We start from the raw sequence: 25,235 nt of genomic DNA on the forward strand, positions 1-25,235 counted from the left end.
GCCATGACATTACTTTTACCAGCATCGTGTTCCTCTCGTCGAGACGCGTCGAATGAACTATAATTTGACCTTGAAAGGTCAACTTGAGAATTTGACCTCAGTTCTAGGTCATGACCTGACCGGAAAAGGTCATGTTGCATATCGGTCGATCCGCAACGTCGAGCCGAACACATCTAAGGCGTTTTCAGCGCTCTAGGACGCCTCTATCAGAAGTTATTAGCGAAAAACTGTTAGATTCTGTTCGTGACCTGAGATGACCTCTGGGACATAACGAGGGGTCATAGTTGCCATTTTCTGGTTCAGTGTGTCAATTTTACCTATATCTCGATGTTTGAGAGTGTCTAGAATGGCGTTCGTGCAAAACAGACGCTTTTCAATTTTCTCCCATTGACTTATATGGAGAGGCCGCAAAATTGACCTGACCTTAGGTCACCGATATCAAAATTCCGAGATATACATTTTATAGATATTGTTGCTCTAATCAATTGCTGAAAGTTTTAAGGCAATCGATCAATCGGTGTAGCTATGACGAGCATTCTTATTTTTTTCTGAGGTGAGGTCACTTGGCGTGGCCTGGTGACTTGACCTAAGGAGACCTGGGTCTGAAATTTTCACAACATGTGCGGAAAAGATGTACAAACAGGTGTGCCAAAAACCGCAAGGGGGGGGGGGTGTTCAAACACCCCGGCCCGGCGCGAGTTAACCCTATTAGTGGCAGGGGGGGTTGTTTTTATCCACCCCTCAGGTTTTTCGGGAATATCTCCGAAACCGCTGAAGCTACGATGCTGAAATTTTCTGACTTTTCCTAAGACTAAATTGGGCACGTTCCCTGAAAATTTCAAGTTCATAACTTTACCAGGGGCGGCTCCAGAGCACTGGGAATTGGGGGGTCCTATTCGTGAAGCGAGTCATTTGGGCGAAGATCACGATGCTGCACCAGTTTTACGAACAGTGAATGAAAGATATCATGTGATAACATATACAAAGTTATTGTGCATCCTCTTTTGACACATTTTTGCTATAATAGGTGGATCCAGGCGTACAAAAAGGGGGGTTATGTTTTACCTCCCAACATAGGTGCCCTGACACCGCCTATGCATGACCAATACAATTGCAGTCGTTCTCATAAGAAAATTGTAACATAACAAGACCATTACCACCCTTTTTAGAAACAGTACCAACAAAAACCTTATTTACTATACTTTTTGTGTACCCCCAATCTCAATGATCTGTATCCGCCTATGATTTTTGAAAATGCATATTTTTAGGATCCATGTGAATTCCTGGTTCATTCTCTATCGATCGGCAAAAGTTGCGCTAAGATTGGTTCAGAAACCTGGCCGTGATAAACAGTCTAAAATGTATCTGCAATTTGACCGTTTTTGCCCCCCTCTAAGTCTACCCCCCTATTGACATTTTTTTAATTTTTATTTTTTAGAAATGTAGATCACGTTGAGCGAAATCGAATGCCGTTTGAATTTTGAAAATCGGCCCGCTAGATCTCGAGATATCAAGGGGGGGGGGGGGTCGTAAACAGCCCCCCTGCCACTAATAGGGGTAGCCATGAGCCTGCCACTAATAGGGTTAAAATCCTATTTAGAAATCTATCGGGCTATTGACGTAGAGATCCAGAACGCGGCATTTGCGCCTCGTCGTCTTGTCAGTCCCTCCCACGTGGAGACTAGACTGGTCTAGGGGTAAGGTCTTAGACCTCTAGATACAGCCATCCAGGTTCGATTCCTGGGCAATGCACGTGAAATTGCCGCTGCCTGGTCGCTTGGAACAGCGTGAGAGTTACGGTTTACGGCCTATCGGCACGATGCTGATTTCAAATTACATTACTCCCTGATAAGATCTTTGTAACACAGGAAAACAAATCATTGTATTCGCACGAGCGAACAGACGACACGCACACAGACGGAAGCTAGCCACTGGGGACACCGCCACAGCTGCCGCGCTGGCCTGCTGACAGCTGGCCTCTCGGCAGCGGGCAGAGCAGAGGCACCACCATACTCGCTCCAAAGCTGCCACAGCGCTACACGGAGAGATTCAGCTGCACAGGAGAAAAAAATCAGGGCTGACTCCATCAACAATGCCCGAACGCACAGAAGCTGCGCTTAGCTAACGCGGGGAAACATCTCCTTATCAAACGTACCAAACACACGCATTTCCCGCAACCTATCCATCCTGTGGGCACACCTGGCCATCATAGCATCTGAGGGACAGAGCTGACCGAACGAACAGGTTTCAGATCAGATCGGAGCCATCACAATTCGTTTGTCAATGGGGTCGGATTCACTCCAATCACTGGATTCAAACCAGCATCTTCTGTCTTCACAAGTAACATTGCTGCTCGTTTAGATGCATACGGCATACCGCCCCCCCCCCCCCCACCCTGTTCAGCACTACAAATACAACCAAATCAGCACTGAGAACGAAGGTAAGGTACGCCGGCTGGGACAGCGCTGTCAGCGGGGCCGCTGTCGGGCCGGGGAGCGGGCCGGTCGGACCGGGGGCCGCCGCAGTCCGGCGCCCGGCGGCAGCAGCAGGCCGGCGGGCACGCACAGGTCGGACAGCCAGTCTGCAGACACAGGCGGGCGCGACGGTCAGCCGGGTGGCTCAGTGGGCCGGCGGCGGATCAGCTGAGAACCAGCGCCAGCCAGACCTCCGAGCGGTCGTCCAGAAACCTCGGCCGGCCGGGAGGAGCACCTACACACCACCGAGACGGTATCAGATCGATAGGAAAGCAGGGACGACGCTTCAGTAGCACGCCAGGGAAACGAGGGTTGCAGCGGTTTGTTAGCAGCCGCCGGCGTCGCCTTTTGGCAGCGGCGAGAAGCGAGGATCAGTCCGACTACCAGCGGGAAGGGCGGGCGTTAGAAAGCGTAGTCCACTGTGAGTCGGCAGTGTCGGAATCCTCCCACCAGCTCCGGGGCTCGACCCCCAATCGGTTAGCCATTGCCGGGTTAGTCAGGCAGGCGCACACGCAGCCTTTCACCTTCAGCGGGCGCCGGCCGGCATTAGACGTTCGGTTGTCATGGTTACCAGAAGCTGCCCGCCGACTTTCCGCCGGGCGGGGCGTGAACCTTAACCCCGGTTCGTTTGGGAGTCTTGTCGTCGATCTGGGCACCTGTAAGGGCAGACAGTGTTACAGCGCACGGAACAAGCCGGAGCACAGAGCCAATGGACCCGAGAGCTCTGTACAAAGCAGTAGCACCGCGGCTCCGTTGCCATATTCCGAGTATTAAAAGTTCCCCTACATGAGCAGAGCATATTATAGCGTTAGTAGCATCACAGTGTTAGTAATTAGCATCGTAACAGTATCCCTTAGCCCAGTTTCATAAATATCGTAAGATGCCACCGACGTTAGTGCAGACTGTAGATGAAGCAATGCACGATTCTCCCAGGTTTGCTGACCGCACAAAGCCAAGATAGAATCAGTCAAACCTTAGCACAGCCAGCCCCAAAGCACGAATTACTTGTCCACCCCGACAGCCAAAAGCTCTCTTACCCTCTCCCTTCCTCTAACCCCGTCCGTTTCACCCACCTGAGACGGCGAATCCCGAGTTTTGCTGGTTGCGCACGCCCTCTGCCGGCTCGCTGCGGTTGTGGAACTCGTCCGAGGGCGGCGCCGGCGCCGGGCGCGGCGGTCGGCCCGCCATCGTCTCGCTGACGCGTTTGACGCCGTTCAGCTCGCGCACCAGCACCGGCTCCTGGTCGGCCTCGTCGCCGCCGTCTCTATTGACGGGCGCCGGCAGTCCGGCCAGGTCGCGCTGCTGCACGCGCCGGTACAGGAACGGCGGGAAGGCGGCACGGCTGAGCCGGCGGCCGGCGCCCTGCACCACCCGCAGCTGACCCTCCTCCAAACACAGCCGGCCGCGGGAGAGCACCCAGGCCGGCGCGCCGCGGCACTGCAGGCCCTCGAACACGCTGAAGTCACAGCGCTGCTGGTGCGTCTTGGCCGAGAGCCGCTGCACCACGGTCGGGTCCCAGATGACAATGTCGGCGTCCGATCCGACCGCGATCACACCCTGACGGCGGGGAGAAGCAGGTAATTAAGAGCGGCACCGATCTTCCTGGCGGTGAGATCACGAGCGGCAAAGCGATTATTACAGAGTATGGGAGCTGCCCAAATGAAACAAATGGGAAGTATAATAGCAAAACTACAACCTCTGTGAATGTAGGCTTCCAGCCATCCACAGCACACTCACTTACCTTCTGCGGGTAGATGTTGAACAGTTTGGCCGCGTTGGTGCTGGTGGCAGCCACGAACTGGCAGAGGTCCATCTTGCCGGAGGCGACCCCCTTCTCCCAGAGAACGGCCATGCGGTCCTCGACACCGTTGACGCCCTGCGGAATCTTGGTGAAGTCGTCCTGGCCCGCCTCCTTCTGCTGCACCGTGAACGAGCAGTGGTTGCTGCTGGCGCACTGCAGGTCGTTACTGAAAACAGGGGAAGGGTAGAATGTAAGCAACACTTCATCTATATCGAAGATAGTGTCATCATTGTTATCAGTATCCTTCTACCCCTCATCCCTTCCTCCCACAACGCACTCTAAGTTCCGTACTCACTTGGCCAGCATACCGGCGAGGTGTTGGGGTGTGGCCGGGTCGGGCCGCAGCGGCGGGCAGGTGACGTGGGCGGCCGCGTGCCGCCAGCACCTGTTCCACTGGTGCGTGCCGTCGGTGGCCAGCGCGGCGGCCGTGGCCTCGCCGCTGACCAGCTGACCGCGCCGCCGGTGGGCGGCCACTACCTCTGCCGCCGAGCGCGACATGACCGGCGCGATGTGCAGCGGACAGCCCACCTGGTGCGCCAGCAGACAGGCGCGCTGGGTGGCCTCCGCCTCGACCTCCTCGGGCCGCGACAGCTCGTGGCCCTCCGGTCCGGTGACGCCGACCGCCAGCAGACGCTGCGTCATCTGACGGAGAGAAGGGAGGACGGGCTTAGATCCCGGACGGCAGAGGGGCAAGACGATACAAAATCGGCCAGGCAAATGTCAGCTACTTTTCTGATAGGCACAGAGATGACGCTACGCAATTCATAGCATGTCAGACAACAACCTGACCCGTATCATCATCCTCCCACATCGTTTTCCGCACCTCCTTGATGGCGTCTCCGTTCTCGGCGTGCACCTGCGCCACGGCACCCAGCTGCTTGCAGTGGTTGAAGGCCTTCAGAAGCTCTGCATCAGACAGCTGGTACTGGTCCTTGAAGGCCATGAACATCTTGAACGAGTTGACGCCGTGCTCGCTGACCAGCTCGGCCATCTCCAGCTTCACCTGAGGACGGAGACGGTGGTGTTATGGTACTTCGCTTTAGGGTAACTTAAAGATGCAGGCTCTATTCAAGCATGCATCCGTGCAATAATATGAGGCATGTTTTCCCATCTGTAATCAAAACGAACTCTGATAGTCTACGATATCTGTAGACGAAGACAGAGGAGGCATGCGTGACTCGAACGTAAACACTGAGTAACATAACGTTTCATCACGAGTATAACGTTTCTCTATAAACCACGAGGTTCAATCGTATTCGCCACGCCCCACCCATCCTCATCTCTCCAGTCTCCCCGCGCAGACGGCAGTACCTTCTCTGACCACCAGGTGACGCCGACGTGCAGGCCGTAGTCGCAGCAGGCCTTCTGTTCGGCCCAGCCGGCCCACTTGTCGTGCGCGTCCACCAGCGACTCGCCCCGCTCGGGCATCACCACGTCGAGCACGGTGGTGGTGCCGCCGGCCAGCGCCGCGCGCGTGCCCGTGTAGAAGTCGTCACAGGACACGGTGCCGGCCACCGGCTGCTGGAAGTGCGTCTGGGTGTCCACGCCGCCTGTAAAAAGAGGAGATGAGTGAGCGAGGTACTCATGTGGGGACTCGGGAAGAGACGAAATGTGGCAAAAATAAACATGAGATGTGAACTTTTATTATAATTACTGTGAAAACGCTATGCTATCTTTTTGCTGCTCACACACTCAGCGCAATTAGTACTTTCTGTTGGCCATAGTGACCATAACATACGGACAAAGTCCCGAACAGTGTGAGTTTGAAGGCCGGAAATACTCAACAAACAAAAACGGCTAACGGTGTCCCTAACGAGGAGCAGCGGAAGCGGTGACGTGCAAATTGTGTCACATGTCGCACAGCCACCTGGCAAAACTCCACCTTTATCCTAGCTAAGGCCTTTGTTAAAATAACAGCAGCTCAGTAGGCCAGCTAAAGAGCTTATTTAGGGTTTTTAGGTAATATGTAGAGGAAAGTTCAGAAAACTTTCACGGCTACCACAAGTTGCCTCATTTCTTAAAGTCGCACGTTTAATGACACTTGGGTTAGTTGATATTTGCAAAGCATCTGTCGTTGATGTCGGAAGTCGTTACCCGTTACGGACGTTGAGGCGGCACAACAAAGCCCGATTCACCGTCACGCCCCGCCCCCGCCGCCAGTGCAGCGGTAGAGCGCATATCTCTGGGGATCAGCTGTTGTCACTTATCACTGTAGCGGCACCTGGCGTCCATCCCGCCCCCTCATGTGGCGACGGACAGACCTGAGCACCTGCCGCCGTTCCACTCAGCAGTCGGCATTGCCTCCCCCCCTCCGCTGCTCCACAGTTCGCCACAGCCCGACGGTTTGTGAAATTTGTATTCAGCATTTAGCCAAAGCAGCTACTGTTCCTAGCCGGTGTACCAGCAACTGCCTTTACCAGCCGTATGCTTTGCAGCAGCCGCAGCCAGCCACACTAACTGCAGCCGTCAGTCGGCCGTGGCAGGCAGCAGCTGCTCTCCTGTCCGCAGCTGGACAGCATTTGTCGACAGAATGACGGAGCGGTGAGGGCATTTGGAGCGCCGCTGCTCCCGTTCACATTCCACCGTGACTTGACAATGCCATGTTCCAGCTTATGAACACTTGATGGCATGAGGCCGAACTGTACGTTGGGAGCTCAGAAATAGCCGACTCTCCACGTCAGCGAGGATTAATTATAAATGTAAAAAACCCAAGCTGAACCAAACAGCCTTACAGGATATAAAGCTTGTAGCTACTCTGGACGACTAATCTCACGATCCTGTCATCAACACCTAGTGGAAGTCCTACCAGCCGAACGGATTGTTTATCGGTTCCTCCGGAAACTGACGACGCAATCCCCTCGGCACGCTGCAGACGGGCGCGGCAAACAAATAATTCACGGCCTCGGGGCCGGGCGGCGCCGAACTCAATAACAGACGTTTGTTGATTCTGACGTGACTAAGGCGGGCTCAGGTTCCGAGATAAGTCCAACTTTGGAGACACGCAACGCGCGCAAAAACCGCGGAGAAATACAAATAAAAGAGTGAAAACGGAGCAAATTAGATAAAACGTCTCAGCATTTTATGTATTTCACGGAAGCCTTGAAGAAGCTGATGTAAATGACGTTAGGTATATACATTGTCGGGTGGTTCAAAGTCCAGGCACTGTGCAAGTCTAAAGCAGTGCCGCGGGAAGTCGGAGTCGTGCCTCCGCATTAATTGTTCCCCCAGTTGTGACCCCCCCCCCTTTGACCGAACCACACCCTCCCCCAGTCACAAACAGAAGGGCGTCAACGCCCACACCCCTCGGGCCCAGCACGCTCCCTAAACGAATCCAGCGGGGGTCCCGAACTAAGCCACGCCGCAGCTGGCCAAGCCCTTTGTGTGGCGACAGGCACAAAAAGACCGTGAAATACGACGCCATAGAACGGGGTGGTTCACTGCAGGGTTAGCGAATAAATCACCGGAGTTATTGATCGGTCAGGGTTAATATTTTCAAATATGATTCAGACTACCTCCCCCGAGTAAATTACAATTTCAATATCGGAACATTTCCAGCAGATGACGGAGCGGGTCTCACAGTTTCATATTAATTCCATATATCAAAATGACTTTGAAGGCTGAACGATTTCGACCGCGATCCAATCCAGACAGCAGGCTGATGGCTCAGATAACTGCGATTCTCACCTGGAATGACATATTTGCCCTTGGCTTCGATGATGCGAGCTCCGCCGGGTGTGATGAGGTTCAGTCCCACCTGTCTGGGAACAAAGCGAAATGCGGTATTACCGAACGGAGAACCAAGACGGTGCCACTCAGAAAGGAAGTCGGTGCCAGTAAGAACGGAAGACAGTGCACTAAATCAGGTATTAGGCTCAAAACGAAACTCGATCGAGCTATTTTAGATAAAGTTGGAAGCAGCGAGCACAACTCGTAATCCAGATGATGAGAGGTCTGTTTGGTTTATACGTCTAAGTGAATCAGCTGTGATTTATTGCCACAAAGCTTTCAGGTTAGCAATACCTACATGCAGTAAAAGCAGGCAAATACCAGAGCTGTGGTGAATAATACAGTACAAACTTCAGATTTAAAGAAAACGGCCCCAAAGCGCCCAAACGAGCCAAAAGCAGAGTAAGAGACGCACCGTATCAGCACACTCACTTGATAATGCCCTCCTCAATGTAGACATCGGCGTGGATGACCTGGTCCTCATTCACCACCTGTCCTCCCTTGATGAGCAGTCGGTTCTGGGCGCTCTGAAACACAGAGGCACATCCGCTCGTTACTGAGACGCCACAGTGCACTCTGGGTACGGTGTAACTGGAACCGCGGGTGTGACAGCACATCTCGCCACATTTGTGGGACGCTGAGCTCGTAAATAGAGACAGCGGAGACGGATAGAGACATCCTGTGAGCCCCTGTCCTGGCCGGCTTTACTGTGAGCTCCTGTCCCGGCGGGGATTTCGACTGCTGGTGGATGGGCGCAATAAGACCGCGGGCTGAAAATATGAGTGCGGTAAAGGCGGCGCGGAAAGTTGTAAATGACGGTAACAAAGCCCTACGAGCCGATGCTAGCGGAATTCCTGGCTAAATTGCTCCAGCAGGAAGCTTTTTTTCGACATTATTACAGTGCCTTCAGCACAAAAGAAGTACCAGGAATTAAGATCAGTATCGAAACGATATGAGCAACATTGGACACAGAGATACGTAACTTCCTACGTTTCTATCGCTCTCCAGACCTGACTAACAGCTCGCGCATTAGCGAGTGGAAGCAGTTTTCCATCCATCTTAATGCATCCAGCAGCCTCCCCCGGAACGGAAGATGGAATGCCCGCGTGCCGCGGGCATTCCATCTCTCCCCTCTGCTCGATCCCTCCCATCTCTCCCTCCACGCAGAGCTCACACCCTGCACGCGACGCACCCCAGCCACCGCCGCCACCGCCAGAAACCGCCTCCCCACCGCCAGAAGTGGCGATCTGCATCTTCCATTCCGCCTCCCCCACACTCCAGTCCTCCCCTCGTACACCAGTCACAGGACCCTCTCTGTACGCCGCCCGCCCGTCCGTCCGTCCGACCCTCGTCTGCTGTCTGTACCGGGACGGCACACGTCTCCCTGTCTGTCTGTCTGTCTGCGCCCCGGGACACAAATAGGCCCGCTCCACGCCAGTGCGGCATCCCCGGTGGGCGGCAACAAAAAGCCCGGCGATGACGAGCCGGTGGAACGGTTTGTGCCGGCCGCGCTGACGGCACAGCGCCGAAATAAAGCCGCCAAAAGACGGCCGGTGTTAGGAGAGATGCTGGTCGGTACGGGAATTTAGGGTGGATTCTCTGAGCTAAAAGAAGGGGAGACTAGACTTAACGGGAAAACTTCGAAGGCGAGGGGCTTCCTCTCGCAATTCGTCGACATAACATGCGGTAAAAAAAGTCTCGCTTGGCATCATCAGCACCAGCCAGGCTAACGACCTACGAAAAAGGCAGATAGCCATCTCCATCAGGCACCATACGTTCGGCAGTGATGGTCCGCTTCCGGTGTTTATTACAGCTCGACCCGTATAAGCGTGGCCAAAGTTTGCACGCTAGTCAATGTCTTTATCGCGTGACGTGGCTGTCCCCGGCGTGACTCCCCAAACTAGCACAAAAGATGCGCTCACGAACCCCGATGACTGACACGCACACATCTTACGGCGCACGCACATAAACATCCGCCGCCCCCAACTAGGAACAACCCCCAGCGTCACCTGCCATCGTCTCTATCACGGGGAGATAGACGATGTCAAAGCTGCTACCATCCGTCAAATACGCGGCATTCCCCGGAAATAGCTCGGTTTCTCAACGTTTTCCCACCGCGCTCTCCACCCCTGCTGTGCAGATCGTTAGCAAATGCCAGGTGGTTCCGTTAGGTCGGGTCAGGTCAGACCAAGCTATAGGATATCAGGAACAGCATAAAATCGGCCAAGAAAGAGTATCGTTTGATTAAGCCCGGTATGATCAGGTTCCCAATTATGGTCGGTGCAACGACTCGGATCGATACGTCGGGTTGAGTTGTATTGCTCCCCTTATTGGCGGGACATTGACGTAGTAGAGAGAGAGAGGGGGGGGGGGGGTGTCAACATATAGGATCGATGATGTTCTGTATGCTCTGGGATCGATCACCACAGCTGCGCGATCTGACAGGTCAATGGGCCCGCCGACCGATCCACCCCAGTAAAACAAAAGTCGACCGCCCCATGACCACAGACTGGCACTGTTCGGGTATTGATCGGACTGGGGTCCACCTGAGTCTCAGAGGTCACGGAACGGTCGCAGAGGTGTAAGTTCGTGCTAGCCCGATGCTGTCCCGGTGAAACAAAGGCCGTAGCTCGGCAATGAGCCTAGTCCGAGCGGCTCCGAGACTGTTGAGTGTTTGGAGTTGGAGTAGAACCTTACTTCATGGACCATTTATTGGTTGCCTACGATGCCCCACAATGGATTTATATCCAATTTACCGTCATCGTCTTCAGATTAATGGAGTGGTAATTTTGATTAATGACTCCACTCCCAGCGCCACGAAAAGTTCCAATAAAGCCCTATTAAATCCCGGTATAGCAACAACGAACATGGGAACCGGAACGTAACATCTCCAGCCAGCAAAGCCCCCCGGTCCTCACAATGAGAGAGTGGTCTAAGAATACGAGCAGTATACCCAAGCACCTGCAGGCGGCAGGGACCGAGCCACACAGGTCGCAGGAACAAACACCCAGCACGGATATTGGGAAACCGCCGCCGGAGTCAACACACGCCACTCAAACGTCCCGGTCCTGGGGTCAGGTGGCGGGCTGTGTGTGTGTTGTGATGACGGCGGGGCGGCGACCTTCGCCATGCTCGGCCCGCGACACGGCCACGGGCGGTACGCGGGCGGGTCGTTGAACTCCATTGACCGGCGGTCATTATGTTGAAAACAGCGGTGCCATAAATCAGAACAATGGCGACTGAATGCCAAGGAAGGTCAGCGACGTATGTCATGAATGCTAGTAATAAAACTGGAAGACAACGACCTGCCGCACAGGCCGTGTGCCTCTTTCAGAACCGGACAGATCTACCGTCCACAGTAGTGTCACAACCCACAGGCATCGCCAAGGAAAGCTCGGCTGCACTTTACAGTGATTCCGATCGGTGAACGAAAAAAGAGATTCATCTACTTTATGCAATCTGAGTACATAGTTACTTCTACTGCAGCCATCCCTTTAACCCGTTCACATCGATCATCACCCCAATGTCTCCACCCTTCCCCAAAAGATGACGTCACCGCTGCATTGTCTCGTCTCCTCCAGACATGACTCACACTCTCAGCCGCCCCTCAGCCCTCCTCTGTGGCAGAGCAGGGGAGGTCTGAGCTCCACCCCGCCCCGGTCTCCACCCCCGTCGCAGCGGATGCAGCGGCCGCCCTAACTTCGTGTCGCTAGCCGTCGCAGCGGATGCAGCCCAGCCGCCGCTCTAACTCCGTGTCGCTAACGTCGGTCCCACTGCATGGCGGATGCAGCCTTCGCCCTAACTCTGTGTCGCTAACCGTCGCAACGGATGCAGCCCAGCCGCCGCTCTAACTCCGTGTCGCTAACGTCGGCTCCGACGGGGCTAGCGTCGGCTCCGACGGGGCGTGTCCGGCGCCGAGCCGTCGGTCGCGACACCCGGGCGTGGCCGAGTGGCCAGAGCTGCGGCTGCGGCAGCTCTCTAGGAATGGTGTCTGACCGAGCAGCTGGGGCGTTCCACGACAAATCGACAAATAAAAAATTAAATTTGCACCCTCATATTTTATTCTTCGTTGAAAACTGGTGTAAGGGGTTGTGATGGGCGGGGAAGCCAGCTGTGGCAATGATTTTTTTCTTCGAACAACGGTTTCCGAGATATAGCCTCGGGCAATTCTTGGATTTCGCGCTGCAGCCCTATGTTTGGCGGCCTATAACTCAGAAACTATTGGTTTTTTACGATAAAAACTTTATATGTTTCAACTCACAATCAACCAACAAACATTTTGGCTATCTCGAATTTTCAATTTTTGAAAATTTTGATCACGTGACCTTTTGTCCTATTTTCGAAGATTGACCTTGATATTTTCCCCACTGAAAGTTGCAATTTTGTCTGATGACGATTAAAGCCTTATCGATTGTCATTCATACGCGATAATAAAAGAAGTGGTTATCGCCCTGCGTTGACCTCAGGTCAGGTCATTTTTATGACCTGTCCATTATTACGAGCGGGAGCGACAGCGAGATCTCGAGAATAAAGCAAGATAGCGACAAGCGGTAAACGGTAAAGGGTACACACGGATAAGGTCTATAATTTTTACTGAGGTCATTTTCAGATCAGGTCAAAGATGACGTCACAGGAGCTAAAAGGAAGTCAAAATAGCGGCACTATACATTATATGAAGTTTTTCTCGAATAACTTTGAAGGTATCCCAGCTAGGAACAAACTAATAGCACCATCGTGATCCTCTCGTCGATCCGCATCGAAACATATGTGTGTTGACCTCGAAAGGTCGAAAGGTCAAAAGTTGACCCTAGATCACGTGACCTAAGGTCAACTTTTGACCTTTCGACCTTTCGAGGTCAACATACATATGTTTCGATGCGGATCGACGAGAGGATCACGATGGTGCTATTAGTTTGTTCCTAGCTGGGATACATTGAAAGTTATTCGAGAAAAACTTCATATATATGTATAGTGCCGCTATTTTGACTTCCATTTAGCTCCTGTGACGTCATCTTTGACCTGACCTGAAAATGACTACAGTAAAAATTATAGACCTTATCCGTGTGTACCCTTTACCGTTTACCGCTTGTCGCTACCTTGCCTTATTCTCGAGATCTCGCTGTCGCTCCCGCTCGTAATAATGGACAGGTCATAAAAATGACCTGACCTGATGTCAACGCAGGGCGATAACCACTTCTTTTATTATCGCATATGAATGACAATCGATAAGGCTTTAATCGTCATCAGACAAAATTGCAACTTTCAGTGGGGAAAATATCAAGGTCACTCTTCGAAAAATAGGACAAAAGGTCACGTGATCAAAATTTTCAAAAATTGAAAATCCGAGATAGCCAAAATGTTTGTTGGTTGATTGTGAGTGGAACCATATGAAGTTTTTATCGTAAAAACCAATAGTTTCTGAGTTATAGGCCGCCAAACATAGGGCTGCAGCGCGAACTCCAAGAATTGCCCGAGGCTATATCTCGGAAACCGTTGTTCGAAGAAAAAAATCCTTGCCACAGCTGGCTTCCCCGCCCATCACAACCCTTTCGACCAATTTTAAGCAAAAAATAAAATATGAGGGTGCAGGGCACTTGTCGATTTGTCGTGGAACGCCCCAGCTGTGCCACAGGCCGTGCTACAACAGCCCGGCTGGGTTACCGCGGTACGGGGTAGGGTCAATAAGGCCACAGGGACTATCACCATATGGTGGTAACAAAACAACGGCTGGTTGCACCGTATGTTCACCAGGCAATGATGCCTGATTGTGGTGTGCAGAACTACCCAGAAATAGCGGCAATGGTGCGCATTTACTCATACCTTTGAAGTTTGACACAACTTTACTCATCGTTGCCGTTTAACAACACCTTAAAAGTTGAATTTCCTTCTCTTGATTCTCAACCCACAACACTATTTTGGAAAGAGCCATAAACAATAAACGTCCCAATCGGACAATAACTGCCCATGACAGGATGACAGGCTCGCGTGCCACATATATCGCCCCGGTGCCCGCAGCGACCCGACCTAACGACCGGGTGACACGCAGCCCGCTGCCCGCCGACCCTCACTAACGTGTCGCTGTCGTGAGCGCACCCCGTCCCCATCAGAGGCTCCGTCCCGCTCATCAAAGCCAGCCACACCTCTGTGGCTCCATAGTGGCCGTTAGAGCCAGCCGGCCTGTGGTTTGGGGCTGTTAGTTGAAAACGATGTGATGGGGAGCGCATCGCATAGTGAGCTGTTGCGAGCGATCACGCATGGTGCATGCCATGATGGAATGGACTGAAAATGTAGAAGTGCGTTTTTCTTTGGATCTTAGGATGCTAACATTTGATTACCAGAAGTACCAGCAAGCACCGTAAGCAACTGCACGCACTCACAACCTATACAGATATGCCTTTTATAAAAATCAACCATATATAGTGATTCGTAGCCGCAAATATCGCGTGGAGAATGAATATGTCACATTGGTAGTTGAATGTGAATCTAAACAAACCAACTACGATGCAGAGCAAAACAAGCGTGACAAAAGGCTGCATTAAAACCGTATTCCATATGTTGGCTTAGAATCCCTCAAAACGCTTATGCCAGTCCCAAAAATAGTCAGGAGTGCGAATAGTCAATATCATTCAAAACCAAGGCAACGATGAACAAACTATTCACATTTCAGACCGATCTACAAGAGCACTTCTAAATGAAATCAGAGCCGGCGACTCACCATCGCGCCCAGCAGTTTCCGCCAGCGGGCCACCAGCACAAAGACCAGTCCCAGAGCCCATCCAGCGCACATCACCGGCGGCCGGTCAGCTGCAGTCCGTACCTGCCCAGCCCTATCGTCAGTCCGGCCCCGCACTCCGTACCTGCAGGTGGATGGGCAGCCGCTTTCCGGGGGCGCCCTTCTCGGCCATGGTTGCCGCTGCTGCTCGGCCGCTGTCTCGGGCCGGACGGACACGGCTCCGCGGCTCTGCAGCTCCGGTCGATATGTCCGGCGGAGAGTGTCGGCCGCGCAGACTCCGCGTCCGCCGCCTCCGCCCTCTGTCCCGGACTGAGGCTTCACTGGAGAGGGAGCCACCGCAGGGGTGGCCGCCGCAGCGCCGCTCCGAGACGGCGGCGGGACGGGAAACTAGGGGTTCAGGGTCTGCCCGCCAGAGTCGCAGCGGCGGGCCATAGCAGGACGAGCGAGTGAGCTGCTTTATTGGTTGCATTAGCTTGGTCCGCTGACAGCATTGAGCTATGATCTCCCCTTGAGACCCAAATAACTCTTGCGTCCGTCTTTCAGCCCGGGCATAAGCAGCTTCACGTCATACGAAAATCGGCAATTCTCAACGGCTCAACACAGTCGGCCACTGACGTCCTCTCGGGCATTCGTAATTCAGACCACTGTAGCCTCCCGGTTCGCAGCACTCCTTGGTCACCGGCGCCGTTCTGAGCAACGTCTTCCTTCTCGCTTTCAGAACGCAGTTCATTCTGGTCCCAGGTCTCCTCCAATCGGCAATCCCTGACATCGACGAGATGGCTGGCACTCATCTGCTATCTGAGGTTGGTATCTGAGGTTGGCAAAGGGTGGCATGGCGCAGCTGGTACAGGATCTCCAAGAGGAATAGAACCACCCAGAGAAAGATGCCGCTTGTGAGACGGAAAAAGGCTTCCTATGTAGATTCATCCTTTTTTGCATTAGCGTTGCAGGCTGAAATGTATCGCATACCGAGATAATAGAAAGCTCGCATTTGCTCTAGACTCGTACATTTCTATGGTTCCAACATATTTTCAAACCATATTCACCAAGCCCGTATATGTTTGGCTGCTCCGCACACGCCGCCTTCAACAGCTGCAGCTCGGCCGGTCGGAGAAACTCCAGACGTACACGGGCTCACATTACCCAATAATAATCACCGGCCGTCGGCGGGGACAGTTTATTTACCGCGGTCCACGGACGGCCGGCGCTTCCGTCTGGCCCCTGACGAACGGCGGCGGCGACCTGTCATGTGCAGTGTGTGTACGCCGCGGCTCGTGTGCTGGTTATGGAGTAAACTAGCTTGGCGCCAATGACTCAGACCGCAAAAGGAAACACTGAATATTGAATAATCCGGAAGAAGGGAGAAAGTATGCTTTTGCGGATGAACTTGTAGTAGGTACTCGTGGACGCAGAGTTTAGATGGAGTGATGGAAAATGACAATAACGGCAATCATAATTCATACCATTACTCTTGAGGGATTACTCACTACTCACTATAGTCACTACTGATGCTCAGCGTTACGAATCAAGCCTCCACATGTTTGATTTCCGTCATAGCGCAGAGCTTTAGGAAGGTACGGTACTAACAACTAGGACATAAAAAGCAATGCGATAATAATAGTGAAAAGGAAATTCCATGCCACGAACAGGTCGGCAGGTGCATTGATTTAATCATTCGCCTGCAAAAATGTCGTTATTCCTATCATCGACATTCGTGGTAAATCGTGCTTCATTACCGAAAGGACAAAGAAAATAGCTTATTACTCGGGCAATATCAGGTGTCGCACGCGTCATAGGCACCGTTTAACGGCAAATATCACGTGTAAGAATGTGTCAAAGCATCCCAGCGAAACATGTGATAGCAAAGCTGGATGAAGACAGCCACGAATTACATAAAAGTTCGGTTACATTTATACAATCAACAATGATACATTTACTGGGTACGCAATATGTCAATTATCGACCCCTCGTTGCCGGCCAGTCCGAACTCCGATCGACGGGGTCCGGGCCGCGCCCACCCCACCGGAAGGCAGCGTCCGTTCGTCCTGCCACTGAGCATCGATCGCGAGAGTCGGACCAAACTGGGGCGGACTGGGGCGGACCGGCGAGCGTCCCCGTCCCGCGTGACAGCCATAGGGGAGCGAGGCCGCGACACAGACCAATAATCAGGATTCTGCAGGGCCATGCCGAGGGGAATATCAAAATAAAAGACGCTGCACAGCCGGAGTCAAAAGTTGGGTGATTTGGCACAACAGAGCCATCACTGTCGACCCCGCTCGGCGGTAGGTGATAGGTCAAACGTGGATATTTTTTGTTCAGTAGAGCAAGAGCAGCATTTCAGCATATAACGTAAAACTAACGGGCTAGAGAGACCACGTTTAGAAGCATAAGTCAAGAAGGGACTCTAGGGCACACTACGGACCGTTAGCTCACAATGAAGAAATAATACGTCAGGAATGTCACAGTTCCCACGCAGCCAGCGCGAAATTCCCAGCCCCGCTGCTTACAGCGCGTCCTAGCCAATAAACCTGTCTGACACGCGAAATTCCCCGGACTTTGCAGCGGACAGCAGCCAGCGCGTCCTGGGCACTAAGCCTGTTCGTGACATGACCATAAAGACCACAGGGATCGACTTGGAGACTGCTAAATGCTGGAAGCCCTGAGACTCTCCGGTCCAGCTCCAGCCCGCCGGGCAGTAGCTGTGTGCACTGTGCACTGTGCAGTGTATATATGTCCGCCGGCGGCAGTGCCGTGAGACAAGTAGCCGAGGCTGGAGCCGCAGCTCGGTCACGGCCGCACAGTCACGAGCCCCGTGCCGTCTAATGACCACAATGAGTGGGTCGTACCGTCTAACGATCACAGCGAGTGGTCGAGCTGCGGCCGGAGAACGGTTACTGCCGCCGTCACCGGGCTTCACCGAGGCACAGTCGTCACCGTGACGGGACGGACCGCCGTGACGTGACGGTACAGACGTCACGACTGTCACGGTCAAACGGCAGACCTGAGTCCGGTTCAGAGCTTCTACTCCAGACGCTGAAATGATCCTCTTAACGACCGGCATGAGGCCTGATGACCGCCAGAATGTGACTCTCCTCTGTGCAAACTCCAGCACCATCACCAATCTGGGCGGCTTCTGACGTCGTAGCCACTCGCTCTAGTCTCGCCACGCCCACTGTGCACTGACGTAGCCACCTCAGGCCACTACCGCGTGACACCGACGTCACACTCACCCCATCCTGCGCCGTGGCGACGCGCCGGTTCGAGTGACTGGGATAGGATAGCGATGAGCCGCGGGCGTGAGGCGATCACGACCTGCCCGGTATCTGACTGCCACTGACAGATGCCGACGGCAGGCTGATAGTCGGGTGCAAACAGTGTATACAGACGGACAGCAGCCGTGAGAGGTGCCCCTGCACGGCCGTGAGTCGTGAGGGAGACGATATCACGACTTAACGGGACAGTCAACAGATGTATACGAGTAAACAGCAAGGAATGCTGCGAATGAGACAGGAAGCAGTGTTTGGAAGCAGAGGGTGTGCACGTTCCAAATTTTTTACCTAATTTGTTTTGTTTGAATGACGCTCATTAGTCAAATGAAAAAAAAAACTTTACAGCGTTTCTGACCATCCCGCCCAAATCACTAAATCGGTCAAGCGCTATGCTGCTAAGTCAAAAGCTGTGGTTCTTGAGTCAATTCGAACTCACTTTTTACTCCTAAAGGGGTGCCCAGCGGTCATTGGGAGCGGTCGTGTCAGGTCAGCCGGGATGAAATCTGCGAGCTGAACAACCACATTCTAAGCTCGACCTTCAACCTTTCCGTACCTATGCTTCTTGTTTCACCCAAGCCCGCCAGTCAGGACACTGCAACTGCTCAGAAACCCTTCCACCAGACACCTCGATCATTACTTCTCGGCGCCCCACCCAGCTGAGCTCTTCAAATAACGTCACTGGCGACCAGTGCTGACGTCACTGGGGTCGACCCCACACGGCGTCGTAGTTATACATCTTTAACTGTCGCCGGTGGTCACTGTATGTCCTACAGCACAGTGTCATCAGCAGGGTATCTGCAGTCAATGTCCATCATCGTGAAGACCGCAGGGGCAGAGGGCGGTCAGCCAGCCGCGGCCAAGAGGGTCTCAATTGTAAATAGACGTGTAACGGACCGCGGTGGGCAGCACGGGTATGAGGAGCCCGCCTAGGTCAGCTGGTAGGGAACTTTTTGATCCTGAGGCGGAGGCCGCCTTGTGGTTATGTCGAAACTGTGGTCAGATAAACTTGGTCTGACACGCCTCGATGAGCGAGTCTCCTGTCACGTGATTGGACGGGGCGAGCAGATAGATGACGGCCTCTGTCAGTCCGTCAGATGGCTGGCAAGTGACAGGATCATGACTTTTATCAGACACAAAATTCAGAGCCGGGGAAGGACAGAGGAGCCAAATAAATCTGGCCACTGCGCGCTGTGAACGATTCCGGCTGCTTCCCATGTGAATTTAACTGTGAGCGCATGGCGCATAGCTCACAAACACATGACGTCGTTCTCTAAGAAAACCGCGATACACTGGTAAAATAGTCACTGCCGCATAGACTCCATCTGTCTACACACTTAACTACACGGACTTCCATCAGGAAACCATGTCATTTCTGAATTCTGCAATCCGTTACCGGGAAATATGCCACCCACCTACACTTTTCCACTGGAACACAGACTCGTCCCTAGCTGTTATTGAGCACGCCACACGACCTAGGTTTCTGGGAAACGGTCATGTTCAATATCACAGCTGGGACCGATGCGCCTTGTCAACAGCGGCGTTATCTAATTTCGGCGGGGTAGACGGAACCAGCGCATTGGTGGATGATTGTTATTAAACTTTGGATTCCATGACTGCTCAGTCTGACGTCAGCGGTCCATGAGTGATCACTGATCACCCACCTCCCTACACGGTTTGAATATTCATCGGAAGGGTGCTGTCATGGTCAGCTCGTGTCCGTGTCTCACCGTGAAACAATAAACAGGGCTCACTGGGACACGGACAGGTCTCCTTATATCCATCAGAGCTGGCTTCTGATGACGGCTAAACAGCCTTGGGCTAAGCAACGCATTTGTGTCGGACGTGCCAGCCCCATGCGGACTTGACACCTGTGCAGCTTATGTGGACAGGTGCCGGCTCAGCACTTTTCTTCCGATGTCCACCGTTATCACAGTATACCTGTCACATTAGCTAACACAGCCGCTCAGGGTGAGGCCGGTCTCGGTACTCACGTCTCCGTCGTCCTTCCAGGGCTCGGCGTCCAGAATCTGGACCTGCTTCACCTCGATCACCTCCGTCACCTGCGTGTCCGACTGTGGACAGAAGGGGAGGCAGGAGGTCAGACTGTGAGAACAGTGTTATTCTGTCCGACTGTGGACAGAAGGGGAGGCAGGGGGTCAGACTGTGAGAACAGTGTTATTCTGTCCGACTGCGGACAGAAGGGGAGGCAGGAGGTCAGACTGTGAGAACAGTGTTATTCTGTCCGACTGTGGACAGAAGGGGAGGCAGGAGGTCAGACTGTGAGAACAGTGTTATTCTGTCCGACTGCGGACAGAAGGGGAGGCAGGAGGTCAGACTGTGAGAACAGTGTTATTCTGTCCGACTGTGCTGCCGTGCAAAGGCAAAACCGATTACGTCGGTCAGAGGCGATTACCTCCGGCCAGAGGTCACCCAATGGGTAGAAGGATGTTGGAAAAAAGACTTCAGTCAGAAGGATCGTTTAGTTTCAATCAATTGAGTTTTTCCATTTGTAGGTAAAAGGGATGTCACGGAGCATACTTTCAGCTTTTAAGGCTGGCATTTCCTACATGAATTCAATCAGTTGACTCAACAGCATGGGTAAAAAGTAAAGAGAGCTTTTCAAAGGCTCATTGAAAAATGAATCGAGCTTTTGAGCAGAAAGGAAGTCTCGGTCACGTCACCAGTAAGGTATCCCGGACATTGTTACGGCAGTAAGAACATGTTTTCGTGTCAAATGTGCATTCGGCGTCCCGCACAAACAATCCGGCGCGCCGTGGAGTGACACGCCTGCGGTCAGCTGACGTCAACAGTTCCATCTGATAGGCATTACTGCTCCATTACCGGGCGTGAGCACCCACTTCTGGGGCACACGGCTGAGCGAGTCTGACCGCAATCTGACCGGATCTGACCACTTCTGAAACAGAACCTAACCGGAGTTGACCGCGACACACGCCGTCCGTTTTCACGAGGGTGTTTTTAACCGTGTAGCAAGTCGTGATAGCAGGCACGGAAGGCAGCAGGGGCACTTTGCCATTACACGTCAACGGCAACGGATTTGATACATCACTAATAGAGCAATAGCCGATACAACATCAGCGTGCTAAAACTGACCTAGAGGTACCAAATAGGCGTAGAGATACGAGAAGGGTCGGCCCGTGCCGGCGCGCCACTATCCCGACCGGTCCAGTCCAGCCCCTTCTTACTGCATACTTGGCAGGTAACCAATGGACTGATGTCACTGGTCACCTGATACCTGGCTACGGTCGCTGAGATGTAAGAGACGTCTTCTACATAAAACCTATGCTCGAGTCCAGAATTTATGCATGGCAGAGCCAGAGTTCTGTACGAGCCGTTGCGCCCAGCTGGCACTCACTCACACTTATTTACATAGATGAAGCATGCCTTTGCGCATGTCAAGTGACCTTGTGACGTAATTCTGAGAGAAGGTTAACACACCCAGACTGCGTGTCAGACGGCGTTCTCTCGCTGAATTTGTAAGCGATTCGAAGAAGGCTTGCATAAGAAGCACTCGAGATGGAACGAATTTATGTTATCACATCATGACTGACAACAATGATGCAGTCATAAGCAAACATTTTTTCCGAACACTTAAAATTGATTACGGCGGAGGCCTCAGTACGGGCACAACTACCGGTATTGGGCTGCTGAGCACCTGTGGCTAGCACCATCATGAGTTGGTCTTACTGACGTCAAGCAAGGTCAGGCAGCTCGGCTCACATAGCCTTGGCAGGGGCGCGGGAACTACTTCCCGACTGGGGGGGCACACCATAATAGAGATCAACCTAGGGTACCCCCAAATCTAGTTTTCTCACCGGTTTTAGGCCACTTATTTTTCACCCCTCGGCTTTTTCAACAAAAAAAGAAAACATTTGCAAAAAAAGTGTGGTATTCCGTCTCAAAGCTGTGGGGGCACCGCCCCCACGGCCCCAGAGTTGGGGGGGCAAGCTGCCCCCACTGCCCCCCCGGCTCCCGCGCCTATGAGCCTTGGGCAGCTCTAAACAACGGAGATCAGCTGCGTGTCACGACCACGGCGGGCCGGACACCGGCCGCCCATCCCTGTTCGTCACGTGATCGCTGACGTCACCGGTACGAGGTGTAATCACCAGCGGACCCGTGTAGCCAGTGCCACCCCCGTCCGACCGGTCCGGCCGCACCGATCAACGATACAGATACATCCTGTACAGGTGACTCATCCGCCCGGCGGCTGAGGAGGATTTACTCAATTTAGTACGGTCACGAGCCCGCCGAGGAAGGTCGTGTTCGGCTATGCGGACACGACACACGCTCGGTTCTAAACATCGTCGTCTACCCGGAATTTCCAGACGAGGATCGATGGAGAACATAATTTGCGCAGAGATGTTTGTTTAGCGTGTGTGCTGGCATCAGAAATCCGCTCGTTCGAACTGTTTTAAAAGGGTGGAACAGGGGAGAATGATATGCAATGCATGTTGTGGAGGACCCGGAACGGGATGTGGCGGCTTGTGCTGCGGCCCGACATGCAACTACAATGGACGGTGCACAGATGAGTCACCAGCTGCGCATCAGACCTGTATCAGTATTTGTATAACACGGCCCGATTGGCCAGTGGCGACGGATCGGCGACTGACGGGCAATGATACACTGCCACTGACTCTGACACCCAAGAGTTAGCGTTGATGGACATAGGACTTTGGATCTTCGACAAAGCGCATAGGTAAGGTGATGTGTTATTGAGTGCTCAGCTCTATCGTACAGTCGTAGGCTCGAGGAGGTGACAGCCATTTGAGCCTCCAGCCCGTAGTGCCAACTGCCAAGCAGAAGTGTGGTGCACAACTGCGCACCCGGAAAAGACGCGACATTTTACGCGCGGTGATGTCACCTGAGTGTTGAACCGATGTCGAAGACTTCTTACCTATAGGCGTAGCGTCGTTAACAGGGCATGGATGACGTAGAATCACCCAATAGGGATTTTGATTAAAGTAGGATTAAAGGGACCCTCCCACCTTCAAAAAAGTTAATGAATTGGCATGAAAGTGATGTCGCTCGGTTCAGAAAGAGCAAAAATGAATATCTACCAAATTTCATCGAAAAATATTCACCGGTTTTCAAGATATTAGACTTTTACTTTTGTTTACTTTTTGGGATCTCCGCTGTTCCTAGCGACTTTATTTGAAAGTGCGGCATTTGTTGCGCGCAAAGCAGCATATACCACCGCGTGCTGCCAAACGTTTTAGTAAAAGATTTAAAAATCGTTAGATCTCCGCTGACGTCACAAATTCTAAGGGGGCATACCAATGCATTAGCCCCTTAGAATCCGAAAACTGCAAGTTTGAAATTCCATATCTCCGAATTAAAGCATTTTTCGATGTTGTGAATGCTCAAACCGGTATTTTCAGGCCATGGCCACCAATTTGGCTATCTCAACTCAAAACTAATGTTAAGGTGGGAGGGTCCCTTTAAGACGTGATCACTGATCAATGATCACGGCACGGAGTGGCCGACTTAGTACTTAGGTGCCAACCGCAGAGCCGGCCGGCGGCTCATCGCTTCGCATCAATGCAGAAAGCCCCAATAAACAAACTTCCTCAGCCAGCGAGTAGCCTAGCTGGTATTTCCAGGGCGCAAATAGCTCATTGCATCATATTCCGCTACCTTAGACAAACGTTGCTCCTCTGGGAACGTCATTCTAAACATGTCACATCCACGTGTGGCATTAACGTCACTCGATACCAGTGCCCAAGGTAAACCTCCAGTGTCTTACATACGTTGAAGCAGTAAATCGTCGAGTGATCACCGCTGGATCTGTGTTATTACCATCAGAAACGCCCTAGTGTTGAACCAGTCACGGAATGTGCTGATTACCAGACCTGCGTCGCATGACACAACACATACACATAAACCGAAATGTGGCAATCGAACACGGGCCTTATTGGTAATTAGCGTGTGCAATGAAAGCCAACAGCCGCGCGGCTTCCCATTACCCCGCCGTCATGGTGACGACGGAATTAGCCTGAATAGAGCTCAGCTCGCTCGTTTGAAATGAGCAAGGCGGCGCGCTAATTTCCATAACAAGACGAAACCCTAGTCGGTGATTAAAAGCCGACAATTCGCCCACAGTAACCCTTCGTAATTCGTATGAAGCTCCTACCTTAATCACGCTGATTTAGCATAGCTTAATTTCCATCTTCAAACCAAGGATATAGAAAGGAAGCCATCGAACCGATGAGCGGACTTAAGCGAATTACAAAATATGCGATAAATATGACACAAAGGGAAACAATTAGCGGCCACTCATCGAACGCAATTTGTCCAACGAAAAAATGTCACCTTTCGAGGCCACCTTTGAGAAAATCGTGTTCAATGGTCATAGACGGCCATCCACCAGCTACCTTTATCCCTCACGGTACCAAGTCACGGGACCGGTTCGTCAACCAACGTGTATGGCTTCCGTGACTGCCGAATCACGGTCGTTACCGTCTGTTACACAACGGCAGCGTCACGGAATCGCCGTCTCGGGCGTCACGATCTGGATACAACAGTAATAGAAGTGACTATAAGCCGAGCCACGGGAAATGGTTTCGTGACAGCTGATATCGGTAGCTAACTTTGGTATGCATCCAACACCAGCCTCAAAAGGTTGATAACCATAACAGGTTGACTTATCTTTCAGATACGAGGTCAGGTCACCAATGAGCCTCACCACTGTCATCTCAGCACAAGATGACCTGAATTGCCGGTCATACCCAGCTGGACTCCGGGGAAATACCCCCCGAGCCAAATGTCACCACAGTCCCAGCGGCACCACACCTAACACCGAGACCACGACCTCCTGCCAAAGCCCACGTCAAACAGCGCATACCACGGCGACAGCCAGGCTGCAATCAATCTAAATATGTGATGCAATAGACGGCTGGTGTATAATATTCACGGGAAGACGACACCCATGGAAAACCCGATACCGGCAGAAACCATGTTTCGATTCGATTTTGATATCCCCACTAGTCGTGTTAGTGTCACAAGCACTAGCCGTCACGGCGGCACCAAGACCCGTCACACTACCTGTGGTAGTGTCACTAGCGCTAGCCGTCACGGCGGCATCACAGTCCGTCACGTCACGGTATGGCTCCGCACCGGTCTGAGGTGAGCTCGGAGCGTCACCCCAGACCGGCTCCGTTACTTGTGACGCTACGCCCGTGTCGGAACAGTGGCCGTGGAGCGCAGTGACTGACTGA

At 52.7% G+C, this 25,235-nt stretch overlaps 1 protein-coding gene across 10 annotated transcripts in view; it reads right to left on the reverse strand.

The window, feature by feature from the left end:
• Positions 1–1,863: 1,863 nt before the first annotated feature.
• Positions 1,864–25,235, reverse strand: part of LOC122381757 (dihydropyrimidinase-like) — a 28,529-nt gene continuing 5,157 nt past the window's right edge. For 2 of the 10 annotated variants that reach the window (XM_043366334.1, XM_043366340.1), the window contains exons 3-11: positions 19,995–20,075; positions 8,434–8,528; positions 7,960–8,033; positions 5,587–5,825; positions 5,099–5,278; positions 4,571–4,917; positions 4,216–4,441; positions 3,548–4,031; positions 1,864–2,581 (exon numbers count right to left, since the gene is read on the reverse strand). In XM_043366334.1, coding sequence (XP_043222269.1) covers positions 2,469–2,581; positions 3,548–4,031; positions 4,216–4,441; positions 4,571–4,917; positions 5,099–5,278; positions 5,587–5,825; positions 7,960–8,033; positions 8,434–8,528; positions 19,995–20,075 — 1,839 coding nt within the window. In that variant the 3' untranslated portion in view covers positions 1,864–2,468. Of the gene's footprint in view, positions 3,131–3,547; positions 4,032–4,215; positions 4,442–4,570; positions 4,918–5,098; positions 5,279–5,586; positions 5,826–7,959; positions 8,034–8,433; positions 8,529–14,858; positions 15,051–19,994; positions 20,076–25,235 lie in introns of those variants that run through there. The other 8 variants (XM_043366337.1, XM_043366336.1, XM_043366344.1 and 5 more) reach the window with 8 other exon arrangements.

Source organism: Amphibalanus amphitrite, unplaced genomic scaffold (genome assembly GCF_019059575.1).
Source record: "Amphibalanus amphitrite isolate SeventyFive unplaced genomic scaffold, NRLGWU_Aamphi_draft 000127F_arrow, whole genome shotgun sequence".
Lineage (NCBI taxonomy): Eukaryota > Metazoa > Arthropoda > Thecostraca > Balanomorpha > Balanidae > Amphibalanus > Amphibalanus amphitrite.